Source organism: Hydractinia symbiolongicarpus, chromosome 11 (assembly GCF_029227915.1).
Source record: "Hydractinia symbiolongicarpus strain clone_291-10 chromosome 11, HSymV2.1, whole genome shotgun sequence".
Taxonomy (NCBI): domain Eukaryota; kingdom Metazoa; phylum Cnidaria; class Hydrozoa; order Anthoathecata; family Hydractiniidae; genus Hydractinia; species Hydractinia symbiolongicarpus.
The window spans coordinates 8,466,630-8,478,963 of NC_079885.1; the positions used below are offsets into that span (position 1 = coordinate 8,466,630).

A 12,334-nucleotide genomic window follows, 5' to 3' on the forward strand; every position below is an offset into this window, starting at 1 on the left:
GCATCAGTAAAAGAGCCATCCATGAAAAAATACAGTTAACGAACAGAAAACAGCAGTAACAAAGAAAACACAATAAGTCCAACTTTTACTTTTTCCTGATTTTTGACGGTTTGGCAGACTATATATCAAAATATATTATATACAAAGACCTCCCTCACTGAAAGTAAACGTTCTACCACAAGGCTACCAGTCAGTCAATTTTCAGGTAAACTACCCCCCCCCCCTACTTAATTCAAATACTAACTTGTCATCAGCCTATCCTTGGAAATTTCACAGCCTTGTGCTGTAGCACCTAAGTCTAAACCAAGCTCGTTAATGACACCAAGAAGCTTTGAGTAATGATCTCTCTGACCAGCTAAACCTAAAAAAAAGTCCACTTAAGATGTCGAAAGTATTTTCATGCTATTAAAAAAATTTAGATAATATCATGTCATGAACAGGCGAGTTTATTCTTGGCTGTTTATGCCTTGTTCATGACATGGTAAATTATATATTATTCAACAACAATGACTGAACAGATCAGTGGTAATATTTTCAAAATTATTTCCTTGCTGATCACTTGGAAGACTTAACAGTTAAAAAATGGTATAATAATGAAAAATTTTTAGAATAAAATAAAGTATTTTTGATATTTTACTGACATTGACGAATATAGTTTTTCATCATATAGGATTTTAAAAATTAATATGCTAAAAACATTTTTTTAGCCAGTCAGTTTAGTTTTCCTAAATTAAAACCAATCAGGTTATTTTAAATATGTAACAAAGGAAAAACACGTGAGGTAAACCATATATATAAAGAGATTGAAACCGCAAACATTGATAACATTTGTGACTTAGAACTACACATTTTGTTAAAAATTTGTTGTGCACAATGTACCAAAATTATTTTGATATTGGTAAAATAAACTAATGCAAGTTTGAACCGGTTCGAGATGACTTGTTTTCTTTCCCTGAGTGATTGTCTTATTTTTTATGTTCTCTTAGTACTCTATGCTTGTAATCCTATATCTGAAGAACTATCAAATGCTTGATAACAATCCTTAAACTGATGAAAAATAACAAGAATCACTAGAACACAGTATTATTGATGCATTTATATTTCTTAAAATACCTATATTTCTTGCACAAATTAAATTCAAATAATTTAATAATGTCATATTGGAAAGATAAAGCTACAAATAAAAAGGTAAAGAATAATGGCCGTAAAACAGTATCAAATGCAAGAGATTTTTTTTATTATTAAATTTAATGAAGTATATATTAGCTGCAGGAAAGTGTGTCGACACAGTTGACTAAAAAGTGATGAGAAATCATCACATGCAGTATAAAAAGCAAACACATGCACACTCTACTCTACGTTTTAACAGGACATATTGAACAGTACCTGTGGAATACACTTGAATAATATTTCTTAAGCATTGACATAGGAGGTACCTTTTTGGTTAAACCATATTGATCCAGGTGATGGTCTGCCCCATGCCATTGTTAAAGGAGCTTCATTTAAATCAAAATTTCTACTTTCGTTTAAAATATCAGGGTCAAAGATTACATTTGAATCTAACTCCTGTTTTAAATCTTCAGATGTACATTTTGTGCAAGTTGATATAACTTGGTGTATAAAAGATTTGCTCATACCAAATTCTTTTTCACCAACGCCATAGTTACTTTCAATCTAAAAACAAGTGTATATGTAACACATATGAACAGATTTCAAACCTAGTGACCAAGTAACCCTAATTTAACCCTAGTAACCCTAACTCACAAAAGACCTTACCCAACTTACACCTAATGAATTTTTCATGCAGTAACAATCACACAAATTAGACTAAGCATGACTAAAAAAGCAGAAAAATCTTCAGCAAACATCATCATGAAGTCTTTCATGATGCAGACAATGTTTTATTTTTACAAATTATTTCCATATTACTAAGTTTTCCATGTCTGTCAGTACTACTATAGGTACATCTAAATTTCATAATTGAACTAGGATGTTTAATTTAACAAAAAAAAATTTCCCACAAAGTACAAATTTTACTCCTATGTATAGAAAAAATGGAAATTTACATAGTGGAAATTCTTGACACGTTTAAAAAAAAACTGATAGACTTGCATGACTTTTTTTGCACAAACCTTTTTGACTCAGCAGACGTACATAAAGTAATTAGCAAGAGTCAAATGAGACTTGCCTAAAAAATGGACTCGTGTCTAGCCTTATAAAGTTTCACAATAAGTAAGTAATACATTTCTTTTTCAACCTACCAGTTCTATAGTTTGTGCAAAGCTGTTATGTTGAACTTTATTATTTGTAATGTCGCTTTCAGCAAAACGCCCAGAACCCAGGTGTGCTTCCATAACTACAGATTTATACTCTTCTTTGGGTAAAATTATTTTTTGTGAACCACACAAGCAAAGCACTTCCGTTGATCCAATTTTTCGTTTTGTTAGTAGCTTTGACCATCTTAAAAGTTGAGGAGTTAGTACGTATGATTTATCATACGGCAAGCTACTAGTTGCTAATAATGTCATCAATTCCAAATCTTTGATATTATGTTCTGGATCATCTAGAAACTTTAACAATAACTTAATATTTCCCCTGCTTAATTTGGGGCATTCGACACTTCTCAAATTAGTGCTTTTCCCAAAGATAGGTTCTGTTAGATTCTTTTTCAAAGTTAGATCAAAAACATCTATTTGTTTTGGATTTTGATTTGATTTGTTCTGAATATCACTTGGTAAAACCTTGGCCACATTAGAAGCAACAGGGGTAAAAGTTACTGCAGTATTAAATTTTCCACTACTTTCCTCTGAAGAAACTGATACTGGAACAACAATATCATCTTCTGCACTTTCAGTTTCCACACATGTTGACAAATTTGATAATAAAAGGTTTGTATTCAAAGTGCAATCAGCTGATGGCTTAGATGCTGACATACCAGAATGTGGTTTATTATAACAATATTCATGATCACCTAATTTTTGAAAATTTACTTGTTTTACATGACTATCCAAAAAATTATTTACATGATCCTTTTTTGCACTAGAAACGAGCGGACCATCTTTCTTATATACGTTTATCTGCACCTCAAAGTCAGCATCAGTCATTTGAATATTGCTGAAAGTTTCTTGATTATCTAAAATCACATTAGTTTTGTCTATATCACTAGAAATTAAAGATTCCCTCTTGCTGGCACTTTCCAAACTGACTGTTTGCCCTTTCATTTTTTACCACTTGCTTAAGTCCATCCTCCTTTAAGTGCTCCTCCATGTGGGATGTAAAATTCACTTGTTCCCAATTTTGTTAAAAATATACATCATCTGTTAACAATGGTAAAATAATGATCATAACATTACCAGTTATTAAGATTGTACTTTAATGGCATGAATGGTTAGACAGTTATTACATTTGCGCAAACGAACAATAACATTGTGATATCCCAAAAAATGTATAAAGCAGAAGAACAGGATCACACAAAGCTTTAAATATTGTCACAGTTAGTTTTGAAACATTTTCATTCACAAAATCTAAATGTATATTATTGTAACCGCTGAAAATAAGAAATGAATGTCTAAATAGTTTTTTTTTTAAATTTCTTTATGATTATTTCTGAAAGAAATTCCAAAATAATTTTAGAATTGTTTACTATTGACACGCTGGAGATTTGTTAAGCAATTACAATAACAACAGTCTCTTGTGCAACATATTATACTTCTAGAAAGGTATTATTTTTCTCTCTAGTCATTAGAAATGAAAAGACATTTAAATAACATAGTTGTTAGCCCGGCAAAAATCCACGGGTTCGCCCGTCCTTTTTATACCACATCGTGGGCGTCTCGCTACTTGCGCAGCTAAGCTACAATTTTCAGAGGTGTAGACCATTTCATATAAAAAAATATTTTAGGAGTTGTAGAGAGATAAAAAATATGGAAAATAGTGAAAATAACAGAAAAAACCCATGTGCTTGCTGGACACATGTCATCACCCAAAATTTAATCAATGCAGGAGAACATGTGTAGCTCCATTTCCATCGTAATGCTTTTTATAAACACATCAACAAAATTCCAACTATGATAAATTAATCAAAGTTTCTGTTCTATTCTAAATAAATTAAACATTTTAACTTACTCAAATCAGGCTTAAATAATTTTAAAGTGAGGCAAAACTGTCTTTGTAAACAGACTTGTTCTAAATTCATGAGTTTTTATACTTCATATTGCATCATCATTCTGTGGTTGCTTTGAATACTTTTTATTGGAAATAATACAAACCAATGTCATTGCTTTTAAAAAATAAACCACCATCTCTAATATGCCTGCTTCTCACCTTTTCATGCTTAGGTAAAGCTAGCCATACCTAACAGCCAACCCATGCTAGCATGGAAAACGGACGTTAAGCCGAGAATGATGATGATGATTTGCCTTACCCTTTACTGTGTCACTGAAATTCTGTTTCTGAATCGTCAATGAACTCACAAAATACGAAAAATGTTAGAGAAACATCTTGTTCTCATAAACAACACATGGGGAGAGCACGGGAAGGTGATTCCCCAATCAAGAAATTAGAATGGCTGGCAATAACAAGGTGGTTGGTATGGCCAGTGAACTTTAATGCGACTATAAAGTAAAGGGTAAGGCAAATCATCATCATCATCATCATTTTCGGCTTAACGTCCGTTTTCCATGCTAGCATGGGTTGGACGAGGTATATCAATGACCCTCTTCAAATCTGATCTAGACTGTGTTAGATCTAAACTCAACTTCCTCTGTATCAAGTCTGTCCTTATAACCTTCTGCCAAGTCTTTCTTGGTCTACCCCCGGGCTTTGTCCCAGGAACTATCAAGTCTCTACACTTTCTTACCCAATCCCCCTCCATTCTTTCCAAGTGCCCCAGCCAATTCAATCTTCTTATCTGGATGACGTCTTTAATTCTACGGATACTTAGCCTGCTTCTTAGCTCATCTGAACTCTTTCTGTCTCTCAGACTGGCGTTACACATCAACCTAACCATTCTCATATCATTCCTTTCTAAACAGTCAAGATCTTCCTGCTTCACTGCCCATCTCTCACTACCATACAACATAACACTTCTTACACAGGCCTCATACAACCTACCTTTTACCTCAATTGACAAGACTCTGCTAATCAACAAAGGAAGTAACTCTCTGAACTTTTCCCAAGCAGAACCTATCCTGCAAGTAACACTTCTTCCAACAATCCCTTCACTGCCCTTCACTGCCCAACATTAAGTAACAGAAGTTCTCAACTATCTCTAACAAGCCACTGTTGTACATCATTGAAGCTGGAAATACTTTATTCTCTATAATCTCACCTTTGCAACGCTTGCATACAAACTGAATGTCAGCTCTCAACCTTCCACCAATACTACTGCATTTCCTATGTACCCAATGCTTGCAAGTCTGACAAAAAATTGAGTTACTACCAACCCCTTTCCTGCAAACTCCACAAGGCCACTTTCCAACTACAAGGTCACACTTGGCTGCAATGCTACTAATCATGACTTTAGACTTTGCTGTGTTCAACCTTAGCCCTTTCTCTTCTAGTCCTTTCTTCCACTTCTCAAACTTTTTAACTAATTCTTCCATCGACTCTGCTATGAGAACCAAATCATCTGCATACAATAACTCCCATGGACAACCTGTTCTGGACTACATCGACAGCGCTTCTAAGACTAGAACAAACAACGAAGGACTAAGTACAGAACCCTGATGTACACAAACATTTACACTAAATTCATCACTAAGTGAATTGTTAATCCTGACACGACTTCTAGCATTGCTGTACATAGACTGTACCATCGTAACTAGCCACTCATCTACACCTAATTTTCTCATAGCCCACCAAATAAAACTATGTGGCACTCTATCAAAAGCTTTCTCTAAATCTACAAAGACAAAATAGAGATTCTTTGTCTTTCCTAAATACTTTTTCTGAAGCTGTCTGAGTAAAAATATTGCATCTATTACTTGATCAACCAACTTCAAACCTCTATAGTTACCCCTTTCTAATGCATCACCCTTGCCCTTGAAACAATTCACTATTACACTTGACTGCTACTCACTCGGAATAGCAGCATCATTTATAATCTGATTAGAAAGACTTGCAATAAGCTCAACTCCAATATATCCAGATGCTTTTACCATCTCTGCAACAATACCTGATATTCCTGCAGCCTTGCCAATCTTCAATTTCCTAATAGCCTCCACTACCCATTCTGTCTTGATCTGCATAGCTGGCCCTTCTACAACATCATCATCAGACAAATTATCCTCATCCCAATCAAACTCAGTGTTAAGCAACCTCTGATAGAAATTCTTCCAAGCTACCCTTTTCTCCTCTTCTGTGCTCACCTAGAACATTTTGATTAGTATTACTGTGGAAAGTTTATCATTTCTTGACAGTAATATGAATACTGAACAGACAAACCGAAATAATATCTTCAATAATTTTGATTAGTCTTCTTCATTTGCTTTGCTATCTTGAATACCTCATTGCGCTGGTCTTCCCTTCTTAACACATGTGCAAATCTGTTTCTCTCTGCTTCTGATTTTGCCTTATACACTGCTGTACGAGCACGACGCTTAGCTTCTAAGTAAATATTTTTACTACCACCTGACTTCCACTCTTTCCAAAGTTTCCTCTTTTCCTTTATACACTGGTCAACCTCATTATTCCACCACCAGGTCTGTCTATGCCTAGCTGGTCCTTTCGTCCACTCACAGGTATCATCAGAAGCTAGAAGACAATTCTTCAAAGTAGTCCAAGTACTTTCAACATTGTCACTATCACACTGACCATTGTTGGCCAACTGCTGACCTTTTGCACTAAATTGTCTTGCTACAATCTTTTACTTCAGCTTCCAGACTTTACAACAGGGCCTGTACTTTTCCTTGGCTTCTTTCACACTCTTTAAGATAATATCACAAACCAGCAACCTATGCTGGGAAACACACTCTTACCCCGATATAACTTTCACGTTCTTCACCGCCACCTTGTTGTCTGACTTTCTAACCAGGAAGTAATCTATCTGTGCCTTACAACCACCTGACTCATATGTTATCAGCCTACTCCGTCTCTTACTGAATGATGTGTTGCAAACCACCATGTTCGTTCCAAACTCAAGCAATCTCTCCCCTTCCTTATTTTTGCTCCCAAATCCATAGCCTCAGAGGAAAAATATGAGGAGTTATAATTTAGTGTCTTCATGATGGTTTGCCTGGTAGTTGCTGAGAGGGAGCAAAAAGTTTTAAAAATGTTAATGGGGCAGGCCTATAGCTAGGTGTGCATATATTTTTTTTTCTGTCTAAAGCACAGAAGAAATAAGGTGTTTGGTCAGTGTGGTGAGGATAAGTTCATCCAGCTTTTACTACCCCCAGATCGCGGTAACAAAATGCAAGATCTTAAAGCAAGCAAGAAAACAGGGAATTTTCTTACTAATCTACCTTCTTACAGAGACTTGTAAATCTATGAAAAATCAAACACACCTTAGCTTCTTGTAAGGTTCTTCCACAAAACAAACCAAGCAAAAGCGTGAGAGTATTTCGTGCACCGTTCACATGAAATAAACTATACTTAACGTGCTCAGAACGTGATCAGAGTGAATCACGTGAAAATTTCATGCATGTAATGCAACACTCGTTCTTTGCTCCCTCGCTGTTAATTGTCAAAGGTCATTGCCATACAATGACCTAAAAGACCGAGAAGTCAGGCCCAACGACACAAAATTAAAAGTGGGGAGGGGGATAAAATTCAGATATAAGTATTATTAATGGTGGCGCTTGCAGATGACACTTTGTTAATGTAGTAAAAAGAAAAGTTCTCAAAATGATAGCTCGCCACTTGCAAACGCCACTGGGCTGAACTGTTCGAAATTAATTTTCTTAATCATATAATAATATATAAATGTTGAATAGTCTCTAAATTTTAAAATTAAAAATCCTCGTGAGAAAATTTTCCAAAGATTTTTCTGTACTCTTATTTTTCTAAAAACTCGTTACCAATATCGACTAGATCTATTTTGTCTGTAAGTTCCTTGTAAATGTATAGAATTGACAGAGCATTGAATCGTTTGGCTGTCGTTGTTGAGTGCTTCCATGTTTTAATGTTTCAGCCACTTAAAAATAAGCGCTCTGGTGTTGCACTTGTTGCTAGCAACAGCTTACAGATGGTGATTATGTTTTGAAACAACAACTTTTTGTTTTTTGTCTCGCGCTGAACATTTTTACCACATCATAGAGACATTCAAACATTTCCTTCAAAACGGTAAACTCGACTTTAAGATCAGACACATCTGAGTAAAGAGACTTTACTTGTTCGATACCAGCTTTTAATGCTCGATTCAGTGCTCCTTTAGCCAGTATCCCTTCGAAGCTAGTATAAACTTTTTAAGCTGGGATAATTAAATCGATCCTCAATTGCATTGGTTAAGTGATCTAACGCATCAAAATACATTTGGCAAAAATCATCTTCGATAGCTACAGGATGATGTGCTTTACTGGTGGCTTCATGCCCATCTAAATATTGAAGGATGGAAAATTCCGGCATCTATCTTTTTCTTGACACCTTTGGCTTTTCCACTGGTACCTTATCCGCTTTTTTAACGACAAAGCAAGAAGAATTAAAATTAAGACTTTTGCAGCCTATGATTATTTTGGTTGACAAAATAGTGTGTGTGGGGAGGATAGCCCCCTTAGCCCTCCCGTGCTTAGTGCCTGAACGCCCCTGGGAAAAGGACTACTTGTTTAACAAAATCGATCAAAACTCTGGGGCCAAGATTGCTATGATTTTATTTTGCTACACGCTCTAGCACCAGATGGCGTATCACTAAAAGTTTTCTCACAATCAACACGTTTCCGTAAACAATAGCTTAACCTCATCACCAGGGATTCTTGCCTTTTGGACATGAAGGCGGCGGCGAAAAAGTGTCAAGTAGGCGCCAGCGACTTTGACATCAGGCAACACACCCTGAAAACGGGGGGATGACAATAGCTATATTTTGCTGATTTATGAATTTAATAAAAACTCAGTCATCGATTACGAATTATTTTTTTCGTTGCTTAAAGTTTTTTAAATTTGGTTTTTTACTATAACCATAGTCATGTTATAACAGTTCTTGTTATCAACCTCGTACTTGTTAGAATTTATGGGCATAGATAAGCTGTGGAGACGAGGTTGTCTTGTTATAAACAAGTTTATTGCATTAAAAAAGCCGTGTAGTAACACTATAGTAAAAACTATATCCTCACGCAACGTTTTAATAGCGCATTCAGCGAATATATGCAACTTCTCTCTCTAATTATGGAAATCTGAACATGTCTGTTTATTAAAGATATTGAAGAGAGCAATCTTCTCCTTCTCCACCTTTTAGAAAGAGGATGAATTGGGCTATACCCAGCAGTATAAAACATGAATCATCTAAGTCTTGTCCGTAGCAACCAACCGCGGCTCAAATTTCGGAAAGCTGATTATTTGTTGACTTAGAAAAGAAGGGTTCTCTCAAAAAATCAGTTTAAAGTCCAGTTAGGGATAAGTATCCGCAAACATCCCGATCATAAATAAATAGAACCGTCAAAGGCTAACGCCCAAACTACTTCCATCTTACTTACAGTGCATTGGTCTTGGTGTTTTTATGTTTTGTAATAAAATTACGAATAATTGCATTCAGTAGCTCCTCAGGATATTGATTTTTCAGCAAATTGAGTTTTATAACAGCATAGTCTTCATTAAACAATGTTTTGTCTGAACATATCCTCCAAGCTCTGAAACGTAAGAACTAAGCCTTTATTTGAATAAATCTATTAGGTCATTTTTTAAGTAGTTTTGCTCTAGCCTATTAGTCCAAAATATCGTCTCTATATGTATAGAACAATACCACCTGTTCAGTGTATAGCATAAACGTCTTCTCCAAATTTGACATCCTAAAGACTTTTACTCTGTCAATTTACAAGAGGGGTATTTGTCCAGAATATTGTTTCTATTTGTGCATAGATGTGTATCCAACCTCACTGCTTGTTTAAATAAAGTGAAAAGTCTTTCCTTGATTGATACGCATCATCTAACGACATCTAACATACCATTCACGGGAGAATATTTGTCCAAGACATCAATTCTATAGGTATATCGATGGGTATAAAACACTACTGCTTGTTTAGTGTATAGTATAACGTCTTTCCTCAGATTTTCCTGGTTTAGGACTTTCAATATGTCTTTGCACGGGAGGGTATTTTTCCAAAATGTTTTTCCATTGGTTATCGATGGGCGAAGAACACTACCGTCTGTTCAATATATAGTGCAAGGCTTCTTTTTGTTTAGCCTACAATAGGACCGTTAATTTGTCTTTTTGCAAAAGAGTAAAATCTCGTTTCTCTTTGTGTATGAATATGTATCCTACCTCAATGCTTGTCTATTTTATAGTACAACATGTTTCCTTAGATTGGTGGATATTAGGACTTTCAATAAGTCTTTTTGCGAGAGTATATTTAGGCAAAATATCGTTTCTGCCTGTTTATATTGGTTAAGGCGATAAAGAGTATTATTTCAGTTATGCTAACTATTTTGGCATATTACATTGGCTATGGTTTATCTACTGGTAAAATATGTATGTATATGATGTAGTAATACAGGGTAACAGTTTATGTGAACTGTTATGGCGTATTATGTTGTTTAAGGTCTATATACACGAAAAATTATTTATAGTAATAAAGAGTATTAATACAATTATGCGGTATATTATGCAATATTACGTTGTTTATGGCTATCTACAGGGAAAATATGCATTTGTTATGTAGTGATAGAGAGTATTCTAAGTGTTATGTTGCATATTATGTGATATTGTGTTGGTTATGGCCTATCTACAGGGAAAATATATATTTGTTATGTGGCGATAGAGAGTATGTTGCATATTATGCGATATTGTGTTGGTTATGGCCTATCTACGAAAAAAATTCCTAAAAAAAATATCGCCCATCATGGATGGGCGACGAAGAAGATTTTTCTTTTTGTAGCTCTCTAAATGCCTTATAACGACCATGTAAAGCCAAAAAACATCACAGCAATTAGGGTTTTTTTTAACCTGTCTTTAAGATGAGTGGTGATAAAAATATATATTTATAAATGCAAAGAAAAAATATGTTAGCGATTAGTATATACATTAAAATCAGGTAGAAATGAAAGAATGCGAACAACGATGTAGCACGAAACGATTATGATGTAAGACAGGAGTATAGTAGGGACTGAGGAAAAATTTCAAATAGAAGAAATAATTCAGAAATGTTTAAAGGTGCAGGCCACTAACACGCACAGGCAAGAAAAAGTTTTTTAAGGAAACAAAAATGCACATATAAAATTTACGGCTTTTCCCAACCTTGTCCCCAGGGTCCTGTGGCCCCTGGGCAGTTATAACGGAGTGGCAAACAATATGACCCCATCCATGGAACAGGCTGTTTATGTGATAGAAAAATGCCCAGATATGCTAGGCATTTTTTGAGATTCCAAAGATAATGAGATGCAAATTTGGTGCTCGACTTATTAGCAAGTTTAGAGATGGCGGGCGAAAAAAGTCACAACTTTATAGAAACTTCAGTATCATCGTTGTCGAAAATATCATGCATGGACGGCTGCTTCAACACCAGCAATTTGACCAGCACAAACTTGTAACGAACCTGCTGCTTTAATTACATCATTTTTAAATATGTTCATCACAATTTTCCCAACTATTCTACGAAGCACCTCACCAACACTAATTGGTCGTAAACCGGGATTTTTGTTTAACGGTATTAGGCGGCAAGCAACAAAGGCTTCAAGCGGAGATCTATCAGATTCTGGAATAGATTCAATACACAGCTTCTTCGTTAACTCTACTGTGGCTTTACATAGATCAGTATTGGTTGTACCAAATATGGACGAACAAAGTATACGTTTACATCCGTCAGCATTCAAACCTGACGGACCAGAACCACCTATGGTAGACGTGGCAACTTTCGATGACATTAAAACAATGTATTCGCTGTGACGGTTGACCTATTAACGTATCTTCGCCAACAATCCCCTTATCTGGATGTTTTTGTTCCAATAATAATAATGTCTCCTTGTTAAGTGGAAGGATACCATGTTGTCAGTTAATAATTGCAAAGCAACGTTGATATTTTCTTTCTGCATAAACAATCGAAACTTTTTTGAAATAGATGAAACATCACTTTTCGGATTTGGTGGTTGAAGTCTTTCAGGAATAGCGACAGCTTCATCAAAAAGTTCTAACAATTCTCCCATAGTGTCAAGCGTTGTTCTAAAGCTTTTGTATTTTCTTTTAATTTCGACT

The 12,334-nt window shown here is 35.2% G+C and overlaps 1 protein-coding gene across 1 annotated transcript; it reads right to left on the reverse strand.

Annotated features, from left to right (window-relative positions):
• Positions 1-789: 789 nt before the first annotated feature.
• On the reverse strand, positions 790-3,436 carry LOC130613506 (uncharacterized). The gene is made up of 2 exons (XM_057434841.1): positions 2,262-3,436; positions 790-1,674 (listed from the first exon to the last, which is right to left on the reverse strand). Exons 1-2 carry the CDS (start codon positions 3,219-3,221, stop codon positions 1,414-1,416), a joined length of 1,221 nt encoding a protein of 406 aa, XP_057290824.1. The 5' UTR covers positions 3,222-3,436; the 3' UTR covers positions 790-1,413.
• Positions 3,437-12,334: the final 8,898 nt, after the last annotated feature.